The sequence below is a fragment of the Girardinichthys multiradiatus genome, chromosome 5, assembly GCF_021462225.1.
Source record: "Girardinichthys multiradiatus isolate DD_20200921_A chromosome 5, DD_fGirMul_XY1, whole genome shotgun sequence".
Lineage (NCBI taxonomy): Eukaryota > Metazoa > Chordata > Actinopteri > Cyprinodontiformes > Goodeidae > Girardinichthys > Girardinichthys multiradiatus.
Window position 1 is genome coordinate 25,680,015 of NC_061798.1, and position 27,700 is coordinate 25,707,714.

At 39.1% G+C, this 27,700-nt stretch overlaps 1 protein-coding gene across 1 annotated transcript; it reads left to right on the plus strand.

The window, feature by feature from the left end:
• Positions 1–33: 33 nt before the first annotated feature.
• sclt1 (sodium channel and clathrin linker 1) lies at positions 34–27,684 on the plus strand. Its single transcript, XM_047365487.1, has 22 exons — positions 34–120; positions 442–480; positions 712–767; positions 4,732–4,784; positions 4,911–4,983; positions 5,169–5,224; positions 5,478–5,613; positions 8,553–8,675; positions 11,370–11,435; positions 12,131–12,201; positions 15,740–15,830; positions 15,953–16,044; positions 16,249–16,426; positions 16,604–16,702; positions 19,848–19,919; positions 20,056–20,130; positions 20,245–20,387; positions 20,493–20,685; positions 21,194–21,390; positions 25,821–25,899; positions 27,237–27,332; positions 27,448–27,684. The coding sequence occupies exons 2-22, from the start codon at positions 447–449 to the stop codon at positions 27,505–27,507; spliced, it is 2,043 nt and encodes a 680-aa protein (XP_047221443.1). The 5' UTR covers positions 34–120; positions 442–446; the 3' UTR covers positions 27,508–27,684.
• Positions 27,685–27,700: the final 16 nt, after the last annotated feature.

Genomic DNA, 27,700 nt, shown 5'->3' on the forward strand with positions numbered 1-27,700 from the left:
AAAGAGGAACTATCGCGCCTATCCGCGTTTTAAGACGGAAGGACTTCAGAGGCGCACACCTCAATCGTCATTGGTTGTTGGTTGTTTACTTCAAAACGGACCGCGGAAACGTAGATTGAAGTAAAAACTGCATTTTTATTTTGTTAGAAAACGTCACACACAATGTATAAGTGTAATAGAACTGAGTTATATTCTCCACAGTTGGCTCAGCAATCAGGTCGCTTGTTTACCTCATCTTAAACTGGTTGCTTCGCTGCTGTAGCTTGTAGCAAAAGATTCCCAAAGGTAGCACCTTCCTGTTGCTACCTTTGGGGATTGGCTTTTTATATTCATTTTCCGATTTATCTTGTATTAAAAGCCAAATTCGGATGGGAAATCCCATTGATTTGATTGAATTTGATCTAATAATACGCCTTTATTCACTTATGTTTACATTCTCAGTCAGCATGGATGCAGAAAAGGAATTCTTGCGGGATCAAGGTAAGGTCTAAAGGAGGGCAGCGTTAACATTCACGAATGTACATGTTTTGGTATTCTGTTTTTTTTTTTTTTTCAATTCACTTTGTATCCCGCAAAACTCTGAAACTTAGACATTTTGTGGATATTAACTACAACTTAAGAAAATAACAGCTTTCAAGCGTGTTCATTATGTTAGGAAACATATGTTGAGAATTTTTCAACAAGCTGATTGACATTCTGTCCTGTCTACAGTCCAGAGGTTAAATTCTGTTCTCAGCCGGTATCAGCAGGGGGCCACATCATCTCAGGTAATAAGACATCACAAATCTAATTAAATGTAAAGTGTAAAATCTCTGTAACTAGCTATTTCCGATCAATGTCCATGTTTCTGTCTTTAATGAAAAATTGGCAAACAAAAAATATTTAAAGTTAGCTGTAGTACCTTGCAAAGCTTATTCCCATTTTCTCACATTACAACCAAACATATAAATGTACTTTAGTTTATTTATTTTTTTTTTTTTTGTGATAAAATATGTGTTTATGTGTGCATTTGTATTTAATCTCTCTGGGCCTGTCCCAATACCCACACTACACCGTACAGGGTGTACTTTGTACAAGTGCATGTAAGGGTTGAAGTACGCAGGTTACAAGCGTGCAAAATCGGAGAATTGGGACAGTAGGGGTTTACGTCATCGACTTGCACCTCTGCACTGTAATTGCGACATCAAAAAGGGCGGGAACCAGCGATGTTCTCAGTCTTGTTGCTAAAAAACTATTTAAAACTGCAACAAAAAATTGTTTTGAGGAGAAGACAGTGCTGGAAGCGGAGGAGGCTTATACACCAGACTCTCGCCGCTTTGAAAGGTAACTTCAGCGTTATGACCTACTGACTGCCCAGACTCACTCTGAACCCAGTGGTATCTTATAATGTAGAGCCTGGAAAACCAGTAAAAAAAAATATTTGTCGGCTTGCTGTCTAAAGTTTACGCAGTTCTTATTATTCTGATTTGATGGTTGATTACGTTGATGGTTGTGATTGGTTTTTGCTCAGAACCTCATCTGCAGCAGTGAATTGTGGGTAATATACTTCGGCGAAGTCCGCTTAGATGCGGGCTTCGCCGAAGTGTGGAAGCAAATCGTTACCATATTTCAAATGAAAAAGCATTTTCAGAAATGCTTTTTCATTTTAAGAATGTGGCTGCATTATTTGACCCATAAATAAAATTAGTAATCAATCATCCTATTTGCATTTGCATTTTCTTCTTCACGACTGCACATTTTATGCCATAATCAAAAAGAAAACAAAGCAGACATTGCTTTTTCGTTTTCGTGGTCTGCCCGCAAAGTACTGCCCAGAACTTGAAAACGAAAAAGTATTCCGAGCGGCGGGCGCAGCAGAGTGACGTCAGCAGCCGCTCTTCCTCAGCTCCCTGCTGAATGAGCTACCCATCTTGTTCGGTAGGGGGCGCTGTGCACGTCAGCATTACATTACATTGTAAACGTGCCGAGAAATTGATTGAATTGCAGCAGGGCCGAGCTCAATTTGTGGCAGTGGCAGGCAGAACTGGTAGTTCCGGTGGCGGAACTGCCACAGCCTGCCACCGCCACAAATTGAGTTTGGCCCTGCTGCAATTCAATCAATTTCTCGGCACGTTTGCAATGTAATGCAATGCAGACGTGCAGAGCGCCCCCTACCGAACAAGATGGGTAGCTCGGTCAGCAGGGAGCTGAGGAAGAGCGGCTGCTGACGTCACTCTGCTGCGCCCGCCGCTCGGAATGCTTTTTTGTTTTCGGGTTCTGGGCAGTACTTTGCGGGCAGACCACGAAAACGAAAAAGCAACGTCTGCTTTGTTTTCTTTTTGATTATGGCATAAAATGTGCAGTCGTGAAGAAGCAAATGCAAATAGGATGATTGATTATTAATTTTATTTATGGGTCAAATAATGCAGCCACATTCTTAAAATGAAAACGTATTTCTGGAAATGCTTTTTCATTTTCAAATTTTACATTTCAAATTGAATTTTGGTATCTATTTGCTGGGGTACATTTTGAAAAATAAATCTCAAATGTCATTTTCATTTTAATTAAGTGAAAGAATGAGCAGTCTTGCAGGAGAAAATTAAAATGCAAATAGGATTATTGATTACTAATTTCATTTATGAATCAAACAATGCAGCCACATTTTTAAAATGAAAAAGCATTTCCGAAAATGCTTTTTCATTTGAAATATGGTAACGATGTGCTTCCATACACTCAAACCCATCAACAGGAACGCACAATTCAGGGACACAAGGGTGGAAGTGCGAGTATTGGGACAGGGCCTCTGAGGCAGTACTTTTCACAACCACCTTTTGCTGTTGGCAGGTCTTTTGAGGTATATCTCTACTTGCTTTGCATATCAAGAGACTAACATTTTCACCCGTTTTTCTTTGTAAAATAGCTTAAGCTGAGTCAGACTGGATAGAGAGTGTCTGTGAACTTCAATTTCCAAGTCTTACCACAGATTTTCAATTGTATTTAGGTCTGGGCATTTATTGGGTCATTCTAACACGGATTTGATGTTAACCGCTCCTTGGTAGCTGTATCAGGTCTTGAGTGTTTTGCAGCCTGTTACAGGTTTTTTTTGTCAGAAATTTCTTATATTTGCTAGTTGGTTGAGTTCTGAAATAAATTAGTTACTTGATTCAATTTAAGGGGAATCAAATTAATGAAAAACAGACATAAAAAATCAACAGTCAAAGAGAAAATGTTAAGAATTTTAAACGAAAAATGTATCCAAAACAAACCGGCGTTGTGTCACTTATTGACTGTTCGTATGTAAGCAGAGACAAACTTAAGCAACTGTTGGTTTGGGTAGGTGGTTTACAGGGATGTAGAAACATGTAAAAGGCAAGCCTAAGGCATCTGTTTAATTCAATCAAACAGAAAGTTATCCTTGATGTATTTTGTTTATGGGGATTTTGTCCATTCAGCTCTAAACTGAGTATCTCCAATTTATTGTGATCACTAAGGAAATTGGTGCAAAGGAGCATCTCAATAAATGGAATATCACTAAAAAGTTCCTTTTTGTTCAGTGATTCAAAAGTGGGACTCAAACATCGATTTGAAGCATTTACTTCTTAATTTTGGTGATTATGGTTTACAGATACTAAACATATATTAGGTTGTGTTATGGAAAATATTAGAATATTGCATAGCACTTTACAGTATATGGACTCAATACTGACTTGGTGATACCGTGGTCCCGACCTGGTGTTTATACTTTCAGAAGTGTAGACAGGTGATAAGTCCTGCTAGAAAGTGGAATCAGCATCTCCATTAAGTTTGTCAGTAGAGAGAAGCACGTGCTGTTCTAAAATCCTTAGAAAGCAGCTTTGCTGTCTTTGGAGTTAATAAAACACACTGGACCAATGCCAGTGTAAGAAGTTCCCCAAATCATCACTGACTGAGGAAACTTCACACTGGACCTCAACCAGTTTTGGTTCTGTGCGTCTCCACTCTTCCCTGTGTGGAACCTTAATTCTCCAATGAAATGCAATATATACACTGATGTGATAAAAAGGGACTTTTGGTCACTGAGCAACGGTCCAGTTCTTTTATTCCTTAGACCAAGTAGAAAGCTTCTGCCATTGGTACAGGAGTTTCTTAACACAAAGATTATGACAGTTTAGCCCATCTCCTGGGTATGCCTGTGTGTGGTAGATCTTGAAACATCGACTCCAGCTTTATTCCATGCCTCATGAATCTCCCACAAATTATTGAATATACTTGGAGTCACAATTTATCTAGGCTGTGGTTGTCCCTGTTGTCTGTGCACCCATTTCCATCCACTCAACTTTACATTTATATGCTGCGATACAGTAGTCTGTGAGAAGCCAGCTTCTATAGCTTTGACATTTTGTGACTTACCCTAATAGTGAAGCAAGTCAGTGACTATCTGCTGGACAAGTCATCAGCCTTTCCCATGATTGTGTAGGCCATCACATGAAATTTCTGTATTAAGTAATGTTTGCTTTTATTTTATGTAATAACAAAATTTTCCGACCCTGAATTTAACGTTTTCAACAACTGTAAGCCATAATAATGAAGTGAACATAAACACTGTGTTTGTTAAATCTGTATAGTGAATAATCTCCACTTTTTTATTTTATTTGGTGATTTTTTAATTTAATTTATTAAAATTAATATTTTATTAATATTCTAATTTACTGAGATGGATGTCAGGAACACAGTAATGATAATCTTTGTTGTTGGGTGTTCTGTGTTTCACAGCTGGATGAGGCACGGCAGGCAGAGTCTCCTCCACCCTGGCTGTCGGACAGAGGGTCAGACAAGTTCCTTTTCTTCCTAGTTCTTTAACTCATAGTAGAACAGCCCCGTTATCATTTGAAATTCTTATGGGTAAGAAAAAGCAATTACCTTTCAACAGTAATTATTACTCTGTGTTATAGGATAATGGCTCCTCTTATAGTAGAGTACGATCGGCACATGGACGAAATGACTGAACAGCTTCAGAAATATCAGGTAGAAAAACCTTAATAGGAAATTGTTAATTTCATACTTTTAACAAAAACTTTGTTTCTATCGGCAAAGGGAAGATTTTGATGTGCTGAAGGCCTTGTTTTCTTTAGAGGATATAAAAAGATTGATTTGGATGATGAAAGTTCCAAGGTTACCTGTTTGAAAACACTTAGGTTGTTATTTCACAGGAGATGATGACTGATGTCAGACTGAAGCTGGAAAAGGTTGTGGAGGAAAATGAAAGGTTAGAAAAATGTGACTCCTGTCAATATGTGGGCGGTAGCTACAAACAGAGGTCAAACTGGGACCCATTTCTGTCATCAGAGGTGTTTTCAAATGATAATTGATTATATATTATTTGAAATATTTCTAAAAAAAATGACAGTGACTTGTAAATTTTAAAGTAATCAAGCTTCCTGCCTACTGTTTAGGAATTTTCTTTAAAAAAAAAAAATTTTTTTTCAATGTAAATTTTCAACATTCATTACTTTTTCCAGGTTGCACACAGAGCTGAGGCAGTCCATTGAGAAGCAGCTCCACACCCTGCCTGTCGTCTCAGTAGCAGAGGACAGCGCAGTAGAGGGCAGTGCCATCATTAAAAACCTGCAGGAACAAGTCCAGCTGTCTCAGCAGGTCTGCAAATATGCCCGTAAATATGATCATGTGTTCTTAAAGGTTTATTAAATGCATTCATGTGTATTTATCAACTTTTAGGTATTAGATCTCGATTCAGGAGGTTCTGGGAGATTTGCACTGGGATATCTGCCATCATTTTTAAAAACTTGATTTCTCAAACCATGATAAAAAGTATAAATTCTTAGGTAAGACTTTTTTTCTTTTAGGTCAGTTGCACATTGTGACAAAAATGTAATTTTTATTTGTCCTCAAAGCCAGATGTTTTGGTCTTTGGAAATAAGTGGAGAGGTTGCAGATCACTAACCATTCACATCTAGAGGCTAATAAAACTTGACTGACATTGGATTACTTCTTCCTCAGTAAGTAAGGACTAGAGATCGACCAATGAATCAGGCAGAGTTTAAAATTGGACAAGGTTTTATTTTTCCTATTCATTCTAGTGCATCAAAATTAAGGACTCCTATCATGGACACATTTGGATATTGTTGGATTTCTTTCATTTTTTTGTTGTTTTAACACTACTGCCTCGTTTAAAGAACCTAGAACAGTTGTTTTGACTTATATGTGTTATAATTATTAGGAAAAAAATACATCAGAATAGGTCAAAATTAGAATTTGCAGATCAGCCTTATAGAGCTCATTTGTCACCAAACCAGTGTCTAACTGGTGCTAGTGCTGGTTTCGTAAGCAATTCCAGCGCTTCAATCTATGGTTCTAGCATTGATAAACTGGTTCTTTTTCAGCACCTACTCTGAGTTGGGCCAGAAGAAAGAACAGCACTTGTCAGGAGCTGGGGATGGGCTAATGGAGACAAGCAACCAGCCAAATTGCTGCAAATGGCACTTTTAAAACTCCAGAGTCAGTTTTGTTTTGGATCTGCTTAAGTTTTGACAAAATAGAAAAACACAGTGTTAATTAAAAGCTGTTGGTATTCTTATACGGACATGTGGTGTTAATAAATCCTGCTGTAAATATTTTGTTTAAGCCCGTTTTTCAGTACCGCTGGTGCAGATGAAAGATTAGCTGATTCTTATTGTGGAGCGTTCACCAACGCCTCTTGTTGTTTTAAACAGCGTTAATGAATTAGAGTGGTGATATTAGGGTATTCGTTTGCAGGGTTACTGAGATAAATATTTTGATTTGTGTGGTTAAACGGCCCCCATGTTGCTACATTCGTCCACAAATACAGTGGGAAGGTGCAGTATTTAGTGGATGAGACATTTATAGCCGCTCCAGTAGCAGCTCTGGTTAAGCACTGGAACCACTTTGGTGATAGAGCCAGCGAAGATAACCAGATAGCGGTACTGACCAAAAAAATAAGACTATCGGTGCATCTCTACTTGGGATCTAATTGTCCATACTTTTCTAAAGCTACATAATGCATTCATTTTTCTATACTTCTTAAAAACCAGTTACCAGTTTTTACAGAAATATTCTTGTTTCCATTGTTGCATATTTGGACCAGTTTGAATTAAATTTGGGGTTGATATCTTTTTGGGAGTCTTGCTTCTGGGCCTTAGATGAAAGCTGTTGATTTTGGATCTTCGCCATTCAATAGTTCTGCGGTTTTGGTCGTTTTGTTTTCAGCTTGTCTGCCACGGAGCATTTTGTATGGGCTAGCTCTCAATACGTACTAGCCTCTGGGACTTTTTCCACCCAAATTTAAAGTCATTTTTTATAATCTGCTCATAGTCTGCAATAGGTAAATATAATTTTGGGAGTCAAACAATATTTATCAACAGGCAGTTTCTTAGTTATTTTTGCTTTGATCTGGAGTCATAATTTATTTATGTGCATCAGTGAAAAAATAATCTATAAACTTCTGAGAATATTATACAATTACATGCAATTTTACATGAGATTTAATAAATGTTTGAAGCAAATAAAAAATAACTATCAAGGGAATTACAAAATAGAATAGTGGGTCAGTTCCCGGTGTTCAGCAGCAAAAAGGACAGGGAAATTGAAGCACACAGATACATTCATTGGTAATAATATAAAAAGAAGGAATAAACAGGAATAAAAACTGCAAAAGGAGTACCATAAGGAATAAATAGAAATTTATATCGGAACATGTACATCTACATTGGAATAAAATGTGATATGCAACGCTTGAATAGATGGGCACAAAATGGAAGTGCATTGGGGCAAAATAATCAGGCGAGGTGTGATCTGACCCAGAACCTTGTCACATACTTCCCTCTGAGTTCTTGGCTACAGAAGAAACGTTAGAAACAATCAGCTCACTTTTGAAAAAAGTGAGTCCTTTACATGATTACAGATTTTGTTTTTAGTGCTGCAATGATTATTCTGTCCCTGATGGAATCGAACCATCAATAAAAAACATCCTTTGCTTATAAAAAAAAAAAAAAGAAAAACATGTTTACACTATATTTCAAATCTGTAAAGCAGCAGTTAATCCCAGCCTGCTGAATTCAGATGGAAGCCTCAAACAAAAATACAGAATCAAATACAAATGATCTGTTTACAAAGAGGCTTTAAGAAAAAAAAATGTTTCTATATTTATTCCCAGCATTGAATATGTTCAAAAACAAATAGCAGAAATGTTGGCAAAACAACTAAACTCCATTATTTCTTGTGGACACTGAATAGCGACAATGCTTGCTTCCTAAAACACTTCCTGTGGATTCTAAAATTGCAACTAAAGCTTTCCTGAGCCGTAGAGCAGCCGGAATTTGATGCAGCTGGATGCCGTGAGCTTCTCTCGTGACTGGCAGTTAGATTAGGCGATCAATATAATTTTGATCTCTGCATTTCAGCTGTGAGCACCAGGAAACACGCCGCTCTAGCTTTGTCAGAGATACTTCCTGAAATCATTTTTCTTTATCTGTTGCTTGTGCAGCAGAAAGGAAAAACAAACTCACAGTGGTTATGAGAGTTACCGTGGGTGGATATTTTCTTGTGTGCGAGTTCAGGAGCGGACACAGGCCATGGAGCTGTGGCAGACGACGGCCCAGGAGCTGGACCGCCTACAGCAGTTCTACCAGAGGACCATCTCTGACGGGCGCCTTCACAATGCTCAGAGACAGCAGCTCAAGGTTCACATTTTTCTACATCAACTTGCAGGACCAATATATATTCTACAAGCACAGAATAGTGAAAAGTTTAGACATTTATATACAGTGTCATAAAAATGTATTCATAGCCTTCAAGGCTTTATTTATTTTGTCACATTACAACCACAAATTAAATCTATCATATCAACATTTATAGAATAGATCGACACAAAGTAGAGTATAACTTTAAAGGGGACACATCATGCTAAAAACACTTTTTTTAGCCTTTAAATACATTTTGTTGTGCACATGGAGTCTGTAGGAGTGCAGAAAAGTTGATTTTAGTTTCTCCAGGTGTTGCGGAGATATCTTTATATTTTGTTTGGGTCATATTTTTTAATCCGTTCAGTTTTCTGTATCATCTGTCACGTTTTTCCAACTGTTACGTCACAGTATTTGCTGTGGAACAGCTAAATAATGTCATGGACTTCTGGCTGATCAATTTCGCCTATACGCCATATTTATTTCTCACTGTGATTTTGAAATCAAGCTCAAGTATGCCTACGCTGAAAGAGGATAAGTTTGGTTCGGTTGTTGGGTGTATTAACCCACACAATTCATTACACCGTCCCCCAGCATCAGAACCTCTTCAAAGTGTCTGGTTAAATTTTATTTTTCTTGGAAATGTTTCCACATCCCTGGGGGAATTCCTATTTTCCCCACTTCAAGGACGAGTGCCTTCAGCAACCTCCACCAGTATCTAGCAGGACATAATGAAAGAATTTATGTGATTAAGGGGTCGGTTCTTTTTGTCTATGGAAACGATGGACACAGGAAAGTGGTAAATTGCAAATAAAAAGCTAAAGTGACAACAAACTTTATTTTAGACATGAATTTATTGTGTTGGTATGAATGTCCTAGCCATTGTTTTGATAGCAGTACCATCATATGTTCTGCTTATGCCAGCGCTGTGTGCTGCTTCTAGCTCCTTGAGGACAGAACCGTACTGTGTTTTGAATATTACATAAGGCTTTGCATCGCTTTTGTCTTGTTTCTGTGGCGCTAGATAATTGCTATCAAACTAAAAAAAATGGTTGGGGGGGGGGAGGTGTAAAGTGCCTCAGTAGAATTTAAAGAGACAGAACCAAATCGAGTTGCTCTCAGACGCACCTCAGAACAGGGGTAATAGAGGAGCCTGAGGAGTTACATTAACAAGGAGTTCAGACCAAAGCATTGCAGTTCCACTTTTTATGCACCCAAACTGAATGATTTAAGTGTTAAAAGGAAGGATTTAAAAGCATGATATGTCCTCTTTTAAAGTAGAAGGAAAGGAATACATGGTTTTCAATTCAATTTTTAGAAATGCAAATCTGATTAGTGTGTTCTGTAACTGTTTTCAGCTCTTGTTTACTTTGATACTCCTAAATAGACTGTAGTGTAACCACTTTCCCACAGGAGGTCTCTAATTAGTAAAGTAGAATTAATAGAGTCCACCTGTTAGTAACCAAATCCCTGTTTAAATAAAGCTGTTCTTTGAAGGCTTTAGAGTTTTGTTAGGGAACATTAGACACCAACTCCACCATGAAGACCAAGGAACACACCAGAGAAGTTAAGGATAAAGTTGTGTTAATCAAGATTAGGTTATGAAATATAAATAAATAAACAAGCTTTGAACATCTCATGGATTTTCCAACTGATCCACTGCTCAGTTGGGAATATCTGTCAATCCAAACAACGGTTAGTCATACACTCCATATATCTGAACTTGATGGGAGAGTTGCAAGACGAAAGCTATTGATAGAAGAAAGCCACAAGAAGGCCCATTTGAAGCGTGCCGCACAAACAACGCAAACGAGACCAAGTAGATGCTCTGGTCAGATGACACCAACTTTGACCCTTAGCCTACATGCAAAGCGCTATGTGTGGCTGAAAATCAATGTTGCACACTATCCCCACTGTGAAACGTGGTGGCAGCATCATGTTGTGGGGCTAAATTTCTTCAACAGGGCCATGGAACCTGATCAGAGTTAATGAGAAGATGAATGGAGCTTAATACAGGGCGATCCTGGAAGGAAACCTGTTATAGGTTGCAATAGTCTTGAGACTAGGGTGGAGTTTCACCTTTCAGCAGGACAACAACCTGAAACATGCAACCAGAGCTACAATGAAATGGTTTAGGTCTGTGTATATTTATGCACCAAAATGGCCCAGTCAAACTCCAGACCTAAATCATATTAAGCATTAGAATCTAATTTAAAGTTGTTGTTCACAGATGTTGCCCATCACTTCAGACTGAGATTGAAAATGTTTCAGAAGAATGTTTCAGAGACTGAAAATGTTTCAGTCTCTACATGTGCAAAGCAGGTAGAACAGTACTTCAAACATCTTATAACTGTAGTTACATTAAAGGGGGCTATAAAAAGCATTGACTGGAAGGAGAGCTGAATATAAATGCACGCCTCATTTCTCAGATTTTCATCAATTTTAGATTGGTTAAAGAATAAAAAAAACTGGTCTGTTACATGAGGTCCCCATAAAAGACATTTGGGTTTGTGGTTGTAATGTGGCAAATGTCAAAGAAAATTGGATTTTTCATGGGGGCATCACCACTTGGTGGAGCTATCCTAGTAGCAGGGTTCTTCAGGGTTGTTTGGTCTCAGGTAGTTCTTGATATATGCAGGAGGTTAATTACTAGCACTTAAATGCTATTGAATGCCCACTTTTCCACCGTTACAGGATCAGCTCGTTCAGTTCCAGCAGCACTCTTACAAGCTCCAAGCGGCCAATCAGAAACTGGAATCTGTAAGTAATGCTTAATTAAAAGTGTGTTAAATTACTGCCTTCCAATTAGCCGTGGGATCGAAATGCTTTGCACTTTTCCAAAATGAACCCTGCTCTAATAATTAATCTTGTAACTGAGTGAATAGGTTTCTAAATCCCGCTGGTAGTGAGCCAGAAATGTCTTGTTGTAAAATGGACTGTCAGCTCACTTGGTAATCCTCTAACTATCTCGGCTTTTTCTTTTACTCCAACACTTAGTGCTGTGTACAACTTTCTCTCTATCACCTGAAATCACCGACACAGCAACGCCACACTGATCAGGGCTCTGTTTCAAACAACCTAACTAACTACGCTTCAGCCCAACTATGGATATGTCCTTAACAAAAACTTTGCTCCACATGCAGTGCGTGAAGAGACACTATAGTAATACTATATCTCTCTTATGCAATTTTAATGTGCGGTTAAGCCCTGGGCTTTCCCCTCTCCGACACATTCATGCAAGCAGCACTTTGTTTTTCACCCATTGCATATGAGAGCAGTTTACTTTGTAGCAGTGAATGACTGATGCAGCCTCCTTAGGGTTTGTTCTGAAAGGACATGGAAAGTTTTCAGCAAGAAATTTTGCTGTAAAGTTGCTTCTGACAGAAACTTTCAGAGCGGCGTGTTTGGGAGCTATGCCGCACCATTGGCATTCTTGTCTTTCTTGCCACACACAGACGAACCAGCAGCTCCTGAAGACGGTGACAGAGCAGAGCGCAGAAATGGAGGAGCTGCACTGCCAGCTCAGGTAACGAAAACACCTTTGAGATTCAAAGCTGCTGCTGCCAAAGGGTCTTGTTTCATTATGGATGCACAACACAAGGCAGGCTTCATGCCGCAGCCTTTCTTGTACCCCTCTGACAACAATTTCCCATCCGATTTGCGGATTAAGGATAAGTGTAAAAGATTTTTTCATCTACTGCAACCTGTTCACAAGGGCACAGAAAAGCCTCTAAATTAACATCAGCTTAACAGTATTATGTTTGTATTGTCTTTCTTTGTCCTCGGGTGCTCTGAAACAAAAATCCTCAGCAAATGTGCCTGCATAATTACATTACTATTATTACCTCAATTATGTATTTAATTGAATCATAAGTCGGGCAGTAGTTAAAAATAATCAGACAATGCTAATTGTTTTGAAATGGCAAATAATCGCCCTAATTAATCCCTCTGCACAGCATTATTTTTGTTATTAAAGCAGTTTTGGCTGTTTTTTTTTTGTTTTTTTTATTAGATTAAAATTTGAATTCTTAACCTTGTCCTCAAGTTAAAAGTTAACCACTGTCAATGCTGCTGACAGTGAATATATTGTACATTGCAAATGAAGCATCTGCCAACAAGGGATTAGTATCTTTATCAGGTCTCGCTGTCAGTGGTTGCCAGGAAACCAGCTGGTATTCTACGAAGCCACCGTTTAGAGTCATCAGATTTGTCCTGCGACAACACAGATTCTCACCTGTACATGTTAGGCTTTATACACATTAAAAGGCAAAGTATAATCCCTTAATTGCATTTCAAAGCCAACTGATCATTTTAAAACACTCTTCTCACACAAAAAGAGACTTTGGAGGCACAACCCTTTTGAAATGGAAATGCACTACCAACGATGCATTATTTTACTGAGTGGGTTTTGGGTTTTATTTGTCTGCTGGGAGTATAAGAAATCCGCTGATGTCTGCAAATTTAGGCTGCAAGACATTTGGAAAATAAGCGATGTTTGATAATATTGGGGAATGTTGATAATGATTTGACTTGTGATCAATACATAATTAAAAAGTTTTAATTTCTTTCTTCATTGGTTTTATAGGAAACAGACCCCAGAGTATGAGTAGTCTGTCCAGCTAATAAAAAAAAACATTTCCATCTCAACAAAAATGTCTGCAGTTCTGGCATAGACAGCTTTGTTGTAGTATCTTAATAGCTTGTCCACTTTTAACACCTCTCAACCTTTTTTAAGCTTTTCATGTTGCATAAACAACTGCTGTCACCAAATATATTACACTCATAGCCGGTCTTAATGCATGAACATGTCTTTAAGTTACATTTGCTGATTGTATGTTTTGAATCTATCAAAAGTTGGATGGCTGATAACTTTCTCCAACTTAATGATGAAAAAACTGAAGTCCTTGTTTGTGCCCCTGATAGATTTATACCCAGGATAATGGAAGCTCTTGGTCCTCTTGGCAAATTTGCTAAATCTTCCATCAGGAACCTTGGTGTAACCTTTGACTCTGCTTTCTCCTTAAATACCCACATCAAATCTCTGGTTCACTCTTGTTTTTATCATTTACGTAACCTTACTAAGTTAAGTCCCATTGTGTCACGTTCTCAACTTGAGATTGCTATCCATGCATTCATTTCCTCACGTTTGGATTACTGTAATGCTTTATTTACCTGTCTTAGCAAAAACTCCCTGGAACGTCTCCAGGTTGTTCAGAATGCTGCTGCTAGACTTCTGACAAAATCTTCTAAGTATTCCCACTCCACACCGTTACTCATCCAGCTGCACTGGCTCCCCATTAATTTGAGAGCTCAGTTTAAGATTCTGGTCCTGACTTATAGAGGTCCTCATGGTCAAGCCCCAACTTATATCAGTGAACTCTTGTATCCGTACATTCCCCCCAGGTCTCTGCGGTCATGCGATAAAGTCCTACTGGCTGTACATCACACGAGGCTGAAAACTAAGGGTGATAGAGCTTTTGCAACAGTAGCTCCCCGACTCTGGAACTCTATCCCCTTGTGTATAAGTACTGCGGATTCGGTGGTTTCTTTTAAAAAACAGCTAAAAACTCATCTTTTTAGGCTTGCGTTTGGTTAGTTTATTTTCGATTTTATCTTGTCTTTTTTTATTTCACATATATAAATAAATTATTCCAATTGTAATTTGTTTTAGTGTTGTGAAGCACTTTGTGATCTGTGTCTTGAGAGGTGCTATATAAATAAAATTTTACTTACCGGTACTTACTTACATGATAATCAGTTGGTGCTTCTAATGAGGTAAACAGATTTCTGGACCATCCTTGAATAGTTTAAAACAGTGGTTAATACAGTGGTGTCCAAAAATACTCGCGGGGCAAAAAATATATATTTCAAAACAGAACTCACAAAAAATTATATCGTGAACAACAATAAACAATAAACAAAGCATGCAATTAATTTTATTTAGCAAATAAAATTGTCAGATTTTTTGTTGGAAAGGGATGTGAATCATTGTAGATACAAAACCTAAAAAGGATTTTTCACATTTGGCTTACTAAAGGAAAGGCATCCAGTTTGAAAATTAATTTGGGGGAAAAACGTAGTTTATTCTCTGTGACAAGAACCAGATTTGGGTTACTCTTTTTTTTTGTATTTAGCCAAATTTAATAAATTAATTATAGACAGATTTGGTTGCAAAAAAAAGTGTGGATATTAACAAACAAATACTTCGTGTTGTACATAACATTTTCCATTATAAAAAGATTTAAATTTGTCAGTAACAATTTGACCTTAATTTAACATAACAAAATCTGCGTCAACCACCTGTGCTGGTGGACCAAATTTGTAACATTCTTGAATTGCAATTGGGGGCCTCAAAAATCAGCCCAGGTAGGATGACATCTACCAAGATTTAAGTTTTTTTAAATACAATTTTTGTCATTCTCCACTTTGGTGATTTACAGGTATACTGGGCTCACTAGAGAGTGCTTTTAAATCTGAGGGTGGGGTGCTGGTCATCTTGATTTACAATCTACAGCTCTTGGACAACATTTATCCTGACTTCCTCATCATCACAGGAAAAATTCCAATCTAAATCTTCACTTTATGAACTTTGCCATTACTCTTTTTACCTTTGGTGACCACTGTGTTATACATTGATACATGTGTTCTGTGTTTTAAACCTAAACGTCATCACTTTTTGGCACCTTTCAGCTACATTCTCTGCAACCTTGTGCTCGCTGTGTTTTTTTTGTACATATTTCTTGATTTCTGATCTGAGCATGAATCTACCTTTTGTGAACTAGAAGCACAATGGCAAATGAAAAGGAAACATTGTAAAATTATCATTTGTAATCTTTAATACGCCAAAATATAGCTTGTTAATCATCAAGGTTTGGTGTCTGATATCAGCTGCAAATAAAGGAAAGCAGGCCTTACAAGTGACTTTTTAAGCATGTAAGCACATTAGAGTGCTTCCTAAACTGAATATATGTTTCTCTTTTAATATTAAAAGTGTTCTACCTGTCAACCCGTCTTCAATGTAATGTTGTGTACTCAAACTGTAAACTCTTTCTTCACTGGGTTAGGCAGGCTAAGGCTGAACTTAGGACAGCCACAGTCAAAGTGGACGAGATGACCAAATTCTTGCAGAGTCTCCAGGAACAGGTGCAAAGACGAGTGAGTGAAATTATTTTGTTTCTGATCAAGCTGCAGCTGAAAGCCAATATGTTTCTTACTTCCTGGAATACATTTCTGCAAGGTTCTGGTAGCCGAAATTATAGTCATGCTTTTATAATCAGGAGGAAGAGATGGCCGAGGCTCAGGGCAGAGAGGATGCATCAGACAGACGACTCCAGCAGCTTCAGACAACCCTGAGCCAACTCGACACCCGGTGAGCACATTTTAACCTGCTTTTACTTCAACAGTAATCATCTTCACTTCTTATAGCAGTGAATTTTTTTTTTTTTATGTACACTGCAATATTGATCTGTAAAGTCATCAAGTTTCACATCTGAGTTTTAAGTGTCACAAGGCCAAGCAGCAGCAGCTCTTACTCTCTTCGCTGCTGGATCTCACTGTTTTCTTCCTTTTCCAGACTAAAGGCTGCATCTCAGGAGACTGAGGCAGTTCGTCGAGAGCAAGCTGTTTGGGAGAAGAAGGTGGGAGAACTCCAGGCGCGGTGCACCACCCTAGAAGAGGAGAAGTACGAGGCTCTGTCCAAAGTCAGAGAGAATGTTCAAGTGGCTGAAGAGGCTGTATTGCAGAACGAGCAGGTGACCCTAGTCTTTTCTTTTTTTTCCATCAAACCTATTCTTTTATTTTTCTCTTTTATCCACTGAGTCTTCCTCTCAATCTTTTCAGCTGCACCATTACCTGACAAGTCTTTGCATTCCCTCAGAAACTCTCCTTCTGAAATGTGCACCTCTTCCTCTCTTTACTTTGCCCTGCAGTCTCTGTTAAGAGAGAAACAAAAGACAGAGGAGCTAGAAAAGATGAAGCACGCTATCAAACACTTGATCCAGGAGGCTGCAGTCCGAACCAGGAAAGAGGTACAAAATGCCACCTCAAAGGCATGTTAATTAGGGCTCCGTTAAGGTGCCATCACTGTTAAACTCAACATCCTAGCATAACTGAAGTACTGCCCAAGAAGGACACTTGAAGCCTATAACTTTCTTCATTTAAGGACCCACATGCATATATTATTTCTTTTTTTTACCTTCCAGGTACTTAATTTTAAATATTACTTCCAGAGCAAGACACTTTTTTCATTTTAATCTCTTTTTTGCCCCTTTCCCTTATTTAAAGCTACTCAGAGTGAAGACAAGCATGTATAATGAAGAATTAATCTTCAGGTTACCTACAAGTTCTAACCAGACTTATATATATATATATATATATATATATATATATATATATATATATATATATATATACCTCATCAGAGGTGTATATAAACACTACAGATCAAAAGTTTGGACACACCTTCTCATTCAAAGAGTTTTCTTTATTTTCATGACTATGAATATTGTAGCTTCACACTGAAGGCATCAAAACTATGAATTTAAACATGTGGAATTATATACTGAACAAAAAAGTGTGAAACAACTGAAAATATGTCTTATATTCTAGGTTCTTCAAAGTAGCCACCTTTTGCTTTGATTACTGCTCCGCACACTCTTGGCATTCTGTTGATGAGCTTCAAGAGGTAGTCACCTGAAATGGTTTTCCAACAGTCTTGAAGAAGTTCCCAGAGATGCTTAGCACTTGTTGGCCCTTTTGCCTTCACTGTGCGGTCCATCTCACCCCAAACCATCTTGATTGGGTTCAGTTCCGGAGACTGTGGAGGCCAGGTCATCTGGCGCAACACCCCATCACTCTCCTTCTTGGTCAAATAGCCCTTACACAGCCTGGAGGTGTGTTTAAAAGTCATTGTCCTGTTGAAAAATAAATGATGGTCCAACTAAACGCAAACCGGATGGAATAGCATGCCGCTGCAAGATGCTGTGGTAGCCATGCTGGTTCAGTATGCCTTCAATTTTGAATAAATCCCCAACAGTGTCACCAGCAAAGCACCCCACACCATCACACCTCCTCCCCCATGTTTCACGCTGGGAACCAGGGATGTAGAGTCCATCCTTTCACCTCTTCTGCGCCGCATAAAGACAAGGTGGTTGGAACCAAAGATCTCAAACTTGGACTCATCAGACCAAAGCACAGATTTCTACTGGTCTAATGTCCATTCCTTGTGTTCTTTAGTCCAAACAAGTCTCTTCTGCTTGTTGCCTGTCCTCAGCAGTGGTTTCCTAGCAACTATTTTACCATGAAGGCCTGATTCACACAGTTTCCTCTGAAAAGTTGTTCTAGAGATGTGTCTGCTGCTAGAACTCTGTGTAGCATTGACCTGTTCTCTAATCTGAGCTGCTGTTAACCTGCGATTTCTGAGGCTGGTGACTCGGATGAACTTATCGTCCGCAGCAGAGGTGACTCTTGGTCTTCCTTTCCTGGGGCGGTCCTCATGTGAGACAGTTTCTTTGTAGCGCTTGATGGGTTTTGCAACTGCACTTGGGGACACTTTCGAAGTTTTCCCAATTGTTCGGACTTACTGACCTTCATTTCTTAAAGTAATGATGGCCACTCGTTTTTCTTGACTTAGCTGCTTTTTTCTTGCCATAATACAAATTCTAACAGTCTATTCAGTAGGACTATCAGCTGTGTAATGTATCCACCTCCTGCACAACACAACTGATGGTCCCAACCCCATTTATAAGGCTTGAAATCCCACTTATTAAACCTGACAGGGCACACCTGTGAAGTGAAAACCATTTCAGGTGACTACCTCTTGAAGCTCATCAACAGAATACCAAGAGTGTGCGTAGCAGTAATCAAAGCAAAAGGTGGCTACTTTGAAAAACCTAGAATATAAGACATATTTTCAGTTGTTTCACCATTATTTGTTCAGTATATAATTCCACATGTTAATTCATAGTTTTGATGCCTTCAGTGTGAAGCTACAATATTCATAGTCATGAAAATAAAGACAACTCTTTGAATGAGAAGGTGTGTCCAAACGTTTTGTCTGTACTGTGTGTGTGTATATATATATATATATATATATATATAGTTTAACCTTTCATTTGAGAATACCCTGGGGTATTAATGTAACATAACTCAGAAGCCCATTTCTCTAAGTCACTCTTCAAAATGGGAAAGACAAAGGAATGTGGCATTCAATTAAGGCAGATGCGTGTTGATCTTCCAAAGTCTGGAAATGGCCTTAAAAAAAACGTTAGCCTTAACTTGCCCATATTATTAGTCCGAGTAATAAATAAAAGGTTAAAGCAACTGGAGCTGTGTGACAGTCGTGGATTAGCTTGCAACTACTCAAAAGTGAGGAGGATGGTAAAGGAGGTGGTAAAATCTCCAAATCTCACAATTAGACAATTGCAGCAAGATTGTCAGTATAAGATTTTGCTACTGCAAAAAGGTACTAATTAGTTTTAATGCACTGTTAATCATGGAGGCTGCTTTATTTTTGTGCAACTAACATCTGTTGGTTGTTAGTATCTTAAAAAATTGCTGTAGGTCTTATGTGCTTTGTGTTAAAATGGAGGAAATGTACATTATGTGCTTTGTCTTTTTTTTTTTTTTATTACACTGATGGACATTTGGAGGACATTATGTGAGAAATTGAACCAACGAAACTGCTTTTGGAACATAGCCACAAACGACATACAGTATATGTATATAATAATAATACTTTTTTTATAATGTACTTTTCTATATATAGATATATCTATATCTATCTATATATATATATATATATATATATATATATATATATATATATATGTCTTATGTAGTGTTCACATTCTACCATCGTGTGGGACTGAAGGCTTATTTATTTATTTTAACATTTAAATCTCCATTTATCTTAAATGGCATTTTAGTTTGTTTTTATTAACATGTACCCTGTAAATCATTTATACTTCTTGTAAAATCGGTGCTTTGAAATTTCCCCATTGAGATTTTCTTTCATGTCTTGAATCTGATCATTCAATGTTAAAAGTAAAATATTCACAGCAGTACAGTCAAGGCAGTCTTAATACTAAAACTTAAATTTTTCTTTATCTGTTGCATTAACTCATTAGTCTCTTTTCTGAAGGTCCTCCTTGCTTTCCTTTTTTTTCCCAACAGGTGGAAAATGTGCGCAAGCAGTGCAACATCCAAATCCATCGTATGGCAGAGGAGCTGTCTGCACTACAGCTGGTACAAACCTTCCCTCCCTGGGGCATACTCTTTACAAAATGACACTAAACCCTCTTTTAGCCACTGCCTATGTCTGTCTGCAATCCATGTCTTCCATGTCAAGCCTTGTTTCCACTCCCTCCCTCCCTTTTTCTAGGAGTGTGCAGATAAAGAGTCTCAGATTGAAAGGTCCCTGCGTGAAAGAAAAGCTGTAGAAGAGGAACTGGAGAAGGTACTTGCAAAAGCTCCAGCGAGCACCCTGCTGCAGCCAGATCCAGAGTTTTTAATATATTTTATTAAACAGCTTTATGTCTGGGCACATGAAATCTGTTCTGTTTTTGTTTAGGTGTACAAGGAAGGCAGGGCGGAGCCAGAGTTCAGGAAGATTGAGGCCCTTCATCAGAGGTGTCTAAATGCAGAGAGGTTGAAGGAAGATATAAACCTCACTCTCCAAAGCACTCAGAACAAGCTGAAAAAGATGGAGATGGAGTAAGTGTCACCCTGAATATAACAGTAGGGGTTTACTCTTTAGTTTTTTAGCCAGGAAGTTGAGCATCCCCACCACTATGATCCTCCTTATCTGGTCTACTTCAGCTATAGCGAGGAACTGTCTCGGTGCCAGGAGGAGGTACGGCGGCTGCAGGGCCTACTGGCCACAGCTCGGAACGACTGTGTCGGCGTCAGCGAGGAGCGGCTTCAGCTTCAGCAAGAGAACATGCAGCTGCGCAAGGAGATGGATGAGCTGCGCAAGGCTAGCATGCAGATTCAAAGAAATGCCAAGCAGAAGGTAACCAAATCAAAGACTGGAAGTCAGTCCATGCTTGCACAGCACACTGAACAGTCCTAGACCTGTATGGAACAGGACAAAGGGTTTAAATATGGTAATGAAACAAGTAAGTTAGTAAATTGAAAACTGGATCCTCTCTGATATTGGCAGCCACAAAAAAAAGAACGATAAAGCAAAGGAAATCTGAGTTAACATTGGTAATTACTGATGGGACTGCCATTCAGCGTTTTCAAACTAGGACGGGGCTTCGTTTCAGAAAATTACACAGGATTTTGCCAATTTACACTTCATCATTATGCAGTTTATTACAATATACTGAGTGTTTATATAATTCTTACATTGATTAGTAAAAGGTTGCATTTTGTTTGATCATTTCATTGATTGTTATTGCAGGATTAATATTGCAGACTTTATTTAATTATAAATAGAATTATATTTAAAAAAAAGCAGCTGGATTTTTAAACCTATTTTGAATTACCAGCTTCCCTCACTGCTATCTCCTCTGTAGGTCTCACAGATGGAGCAAGCATGCAGCCTCAAAGAGCAGGGACTTGACGCGCGGGTGAGGGAACTAGAGGAAAGGAGCCGAAGCTCCACTGCCGATCTGACACGCCTCCTTGCAGCAGCGCAAAAAAGCACTCAACGATGGAAGGAAGAGGCCAAGAACCTAGTGCAGGCCTTTGAAACTAAAATCACAGCTCTCAAGTAAGAGCATGTGCAGATGGGCTTTAACATTTCTAAGAAAAGCGAGAGATGAACAAATCTATTTCTGGTGTTTTTGCAGAGGAAGAGGAGTCGTTTTTCTGATGTAAAGCTGTGTGCAGCATACTATATGGGGCAAACATGTTAAATTAGATCTAAGCAGTTCTACGATACAAGATATTAATATATGGAAGTCATGACAACCTCTAATTTTCCTTTGGGGTTATTGAAGTAACAATAAATGTATTAGTTCCATTGCAAATGTTTTCAATTCAATTCAATTCAAAAATACTTTATTAATCCCAAAGGGAAATTAAATGTTGTTGTAGCTCATTATGAAGGTTTCTTCAAAGAGCCGTTGTAGATGCTGATGGCTGTGAGCAGGAAGGATCTCCTGTAGCGCTCCGTCTTACAGCAGATCTGAAGAAGCCTCTGACTGAAGACACTCTGTTGTTGTAGGACAGTCTCATGAAGAGGATGCTCAGAGTTCTCCATAATGTTCTTCATTTTATGAAGAATCCGTCTTTCCACAATGATCTTCAGAGGTTCTAGAGGAGTCCCCAGAACAGAGCCAGCCTTTTTTATCAGCTTGTTGAGCTTTTTTAAGTCCCTGGTTCTGATGCTGCTTCCCCAGGAGATGATGGTAGAAGAAATCACACTCTCCACAACAGACTTATAGAAGATATGCAGCATCTTGCTGCAAACACCAAAGGACCTAAGCTTCCTCAAGAAGTACAGTCTGCTCTGTCTCTTCTTGTAGATGGCTTCACAGTTGCATCTCCACTCTAGTCTGTTGTCCAGGTGAACACCGAGGTATTTATACTCCTCCACCACCTCCACTTCTTCTCCCATGATAGAAATAGTTTTTGACTTATTCCTGTTTCTCTTAAAATCTACAATCATCTCCTTTGTTTTAGTCACGTTCAAAATGAGATGATTGTTTCCACACCATGCCACAAAGCGGTCCACCACCTTCCTGTACTCAGCTTCTTGTCCATCTCTGATCCACTCCACGACTGCAGAATCATCCGAGTATTTCTGCAGATGACAGGAGTCTGTCTTGTACTGGTAGTCTGAGGTGTACAGAGTGAAAAGGAATGGTGAGAGTACAGTCCCCTGTGGTGCTCCTGTGCTGCTGACTACCTGGTTAGACTCACCACCCTTCAGTCTCACAAACTGTGGTCTGTTTGTCAGGTAGTCTTTGATCCAGGAGATTGTTGAGGCTTCCACCTGAGTCTTCTGGAGTTTCTGACAAAGCAAATCAGGTTGGATTGTATTAAATGCACTGGAGAAATCAAAGAACATGATCCTCACAGTGCTGCTGGCTTTGACCAGATGACAGTGGGTTTGTTGAAGCAGGTGTATGATGGCATCTTCAACTCCAACTCCACAACGATAAGCAAACTGAAGGGGGTCCTGATGGTTTACTGTTTGCTTACTCAGGTGGGCCAACAGGAGTCTCTCTAGGACCTCCATGATGTGGGATGTCAGGGCAACAGGTCTATAGTCATTGAGGACTGATGGGTGAGTTTTCTTTGGTACCGGAACAAGACAGGAGGTCTTCCACAACACCGGAACCTTCTTCTGGGCCAGGCTAAGGTTGAAGAGGTGCTGCAGAATCCCACAGAGCTGCTCTGCACAGGCCTTCAGGACTCTAGGGCTGACATGATATGGACCTGCAGCCTTATTTCGATTCAGTCTCTCCAGTTGCATCTTCACTTGACTTCTTGAAACACAAAGGTGGAAGAAGGAAGCAAAGGAAGCATCAGCATCTTCTGATATGGTTGATGGCAAACATGTAGAAGAGTCTAGGGCTGAGGTGGAAGATAAAAAATGTGAGGTGTTACTGGACAGCTGTGGGTCCTGTGGGTCAAAGGAAGATGGAATGTATGTTTGGCTGTGAGCAGGAGAGGAGGATGCGAAGCTGGTTTCTGAACTGAACCTATTGAAGAATGTGTTCAGTTCATTGGCTCTGTCCAGACCTCCATTGGTCTGATCATCCTTCTGCTTGAAGCCTGTGATCTTCTTCATCCCTGTCCACACATCTCTGATATTGTTTTGCTGGAGCTTGCTCTCCAGCTTCTTCTTGTACACCTCCTTGCTGTCTCTTATCTTGACTTTAACTTGCTTCTGTATAATCCTCAATAATTCTCTGTCTCTCTCTCTGAAGGCTCTTTTTTGTCTTGTTAAGCAGGTCCTTCAGGTCATTGGTGATCCAAGATTTGTTGTTGGGGAAGAATCTCACTGTTCTGGTGGGGATGATGTTATCCACACAGAAGTTTATATAATCGGTTACACACTCAGTCATGGCATTGATGTCCTCTCCATGTGGCTGGCACAGTGCGTCCCAGTCTGTAGCCTCAAAGCAACCTTGCAGAGCTTCTTGAGCTTCCTGTGACCATTTTCTCACAGTCCTCTTTATTACAGGTTGCCTCTGAACAAGGGGCTTATATTTCTAGCAGAGAAAAACAAGATTGTGATCTGATTTGCCTAGAGGAGGTCTTGCTGTAGAGATGTATGAGTCCTTGACATTTGCATAAAACAAATCCAATGTGTTGTTTTCTCTGGTAGAGCAGCTGACAAATTGTTGAAACGTTGGAAGTGTAGCAGAGAGTGAAGCATGGTTAAAATCACCAGAAATTGCCACAAAAGCATTGGGGTTTTGTGTCTGTAGCTTAGCAACAACTGAGCTGATGGCATCACATGCAGTGTCAGCAACAGCAGAAGGTGGAACGTAAATTGTTGCCAAAATAACACTGGTGAACTCTCTGGGTAAATAATATGGACGAAAACTTACTGCCAACAGTTCAATATCTGGACTGCAGAGATGACACTTCACAGTAACATGACCTGGATTACACCATCTGTTGTTCACAAGTACTGCCAGTCCACCTCCTTTACATTTGCCGCTCCTCTTTAAATCTCTGTCTGCTCGTATGGTTAAAAAGCCCGGCAGAGAGACGCTGGAGTCGGGGATATGATCCTGCAGCCATGTCTCAGTAAAACACATGATACTGCATGCCCGGTACTCTGGCTGGGTCCTTTGTAGGGCTTGGAGTTCATCCAACTTGTTTCCCAACGATCTCACATCGCCCATCAAAATCGACGGAAGGGATGGTTTGAACTTCCTCCTTCTCTCTCTTCTCTTAGCTCCTGCTCTGCATCCACGGCGTCTCCTTTTCAACTTATCAGGGATTTGGGGTTGTAGCTGAAGTATTATTTGATGTTTTGAGATATTAATCAGCTGCTCCCGGTTGTACGAAACAACCCCGTTGCCATGGCAATGCATCATAACAAATGTCCAAAAATAGAAAGTATTAAGAAAAATCCTCCAAGCTGCACAGCATCCGACACTGGAGTGGACAGTCATCCAAAAAAAATCAACTGTATCCACCACAAGAGGAATAGTTCCCAAAAAAGAATAAATCAGAATCAAAAGTAACAGAGCTACTCCAACCTGCTGCCACCTTGAGCGGCACAATTCTAGAATTTTGTGCATATTACTAGTGTGTAAAGATCTGTGTTAAAGGTTAAAACCAGAGCTCCAAGGCAGCATTCAGGGTTCTTTCGGTGCCAGTATATCCCAAGATGTTTGGTACACCTTGACTATGGAGATTTCTTTAATTTTTCAATGACCAATCAAACAAGAGCACAAACTTCAGTGCACATCTCTTTCATGTCTCCAGACAGGCTCTGCTAGGTTCAGGTCTTCATTCTGGAATTGTCACTCTTAGACCATTACCATTTTCCTCAAGCCACTCCTTTGATTGGATGGCACTATACTTTGGAGTGTCTCCGCAGCTTTTGACCATGCTGACTGCTGAGCCAACTGGGCAGGCGAATCACAGTAACTAACTTGCAGTTTCTGTCAGTACATCTGAGTGCACCTGTGCCTTTCACTTGATGCAAACTGCTTTTCTTCTCACCCCCACTCTCCTTTTGTTTCTCATTAAAAATGGAAAGGTGTTGGCAGTGCTCAAATAAAGCAAGCACGTTCTTTGCAAGATGAAGCCCTCAAAATGAAGTGTTGAGCCATACCAATTTAATGTGAAACTAGTTTGTAACTAGCAGACAGCTTAAAGGGGATGTTTACAATAGATGAAATGCATACATATTTAATACTGTGATTAACTATGTACCAAACAGTGTATTATTTAGGAACAAATACCCTTATTTTTTTTTTAAAAGCTTCACTGCCTGAGGATTTTATTGCATCTATTTTACCATGAACACTATCAAAGGCGGCGAAACATCTCGTACAACAATTGATTTGACACTTGGAAGTTGTTCTGCTCTGAGCAATAGCTGAGATACATTTAAAACGGTGAAAATCCTGAAAGGCTTGAAAACAAAGCTTTGTAAATATTTTTGTTGTCTCTTTGAGCAGGGTCTGGGCTCTAATCGTCATTTTTTTTTATTTGCCATGTTTTCAGGGCAGAACTGAAACGGCAGAAACGGCGCTCGCTTGAGTTAGAGATACAGCTCCAAACGAACCATAACACAATATCTGAGGTTTGTGTGACACGCACACAGGAGAAAACAAGTAATTGATTTAATTTAACCGAACATGAAGCTGACATCTGCACTCAAGTTACTCTTAAATGGTTTTGGTGTATCTTAATAAATTGGAATATAATTGAAAATGTTGTTTATTTTAGTAACGTAAGTGAAAGAGTGAAACAGATATTGCATGTAATAGTTACACACGGAGTGATCTAGATCAGGCATTTATTTTGGTTAATTTTGATCATCACTGCTTGAATCTAATGTAAACCCAAAATGAAGTAAAGTAAAATTAAAATATGTAGAACAAAAAAAAAAACGATTTTTAAGATAAAAATCCTCACTGTGGAACCTTCACACTGGAGCTAAAGTGACCTGGAATCTGTGTCTCTACACTCCTCTGATTTCCAAATGGTATGCAAAATTCAGCTTTATCTGAAAAGAGGACTTTGGGCCACTGAGCGACAGTCCCGTACGTTTTCTCCTTAGCCTAGCATCTTATTTTTTTTTTAGTGGCTTACACAAGGATTACAACAGTTGTAGCCATTCCCGTTAATTTTTCACGTTTCTACCACTCTTTGTCCGGCCACTGAACCTCCTTTTAATTTTCTGCCGCACTGTTGCCTTCAAACAAAAAGGTCCTAGGAACGAATCCCAGCAAAGGGCTGTCTGCCAGGAGTTTGCATGTTCTCCCTGGTCCTGCGTTGGTTTTCTCCTATTACTCCAGCTTACTCCAACAGACCAAGACACACATTCTAGGTTAATTGGCACTCTAAATTACCCATAGGTGAGAGCATATATGCGTGCATAGTTGTTTGTGTGTTTTTCTGTGTTGGCCTGTGATAGACTGCTGACTTGTCCAGGATGTACCATGCCTCCTACCAATTAGCTGTTGGAGATAGGCACCAGCCCCCCTTGACATTATAAGGACTAAGCGGGTAAAAATTATGGATGTTTGGATACAGCACTCTGTGAACAGCCAGCTTCTTTAGTCATGATTTTTTGTGGCTTACCCTCCTTTAGTATGATAAAATCATTTTTTTAATTGGTCCTGTGTAATCTTCTAGTTTCTGAGAAACTGTTTTTTGCATTTTTTATTAACCAGCCATGATCATCAAAATGAACACAAATAAAGGCTTAAACACTGTGTAATCAATGTATGTTAGATATGAGTTTCAGTTCTTCAACTGAATTACAGCAATAAGTGTAATATTTAATGATATTCTAATTTATTTATGGATAGTGATCTTTGCAGTACGTCTTTGAACTCTAGTGCTTTGAAAACAATCTTAAACACAAACCTTAGTGTTAGACCCCATGTGTCAAATTGATCTGTGTTTGCTCAGTATGAGAAACAGCTTGCAGAATATCAAGAGAAGACAAGTCGTCTCCAGAGAAGACTGACACAAGCTGAGCAGAAGGCAACTACAGCTTTGCATCAGGTATTGTAGCTAGGAGCTTTTTGACAGGACAAACATGCACACCTCTCTAATGAAAACATTACGTTATTTTAGGTTAATTACCTTTTAATTACTGTATGTGTTGTTTGTTTTACAGCTGAACATGTTGGCATCACAGCGCAGGAAACCTGCGACAGTGGATCCAGGGACTCTATGACAAGTGGCCAACTTTGGGGAAAATAATTATAATAAAATAGCCAAATCTTTCTTAGGTTCACATAATTTGGATTCTTGCAAAACTTTGTCAACTTTGATTTTATTTATTTTTTTATTTTCTATGAAGGAATTGTATGTATTTCAATAAATAAATGAATAAATATGAATTGGGGAAAAACTGTTTTTGGTCTTCT

Bases quoted from the DNA above. Each gene is read 5' to 3' on its own strand.
- sclt1 (XM_047365487.1), top strand. From the start codon at position 447: ATGGATGCAGAAAAGGAATTCTTGCGGGATCAAG. The intron at 20,131-20,244 runs GTACTTGCAAAA...GTTTTTGTTTAG, and splicing joins TAGAAGAGGAACTGGAGAAG to GTGTACAAGGAAGGCAGGGC. The intron at 27,333-27,447 runs GTATTGTAGCTA...TTTGTTTTACAG, and splicing joins CAACTACAGCTTTGCATCAG to CTGAACATGTTGGCATCACA.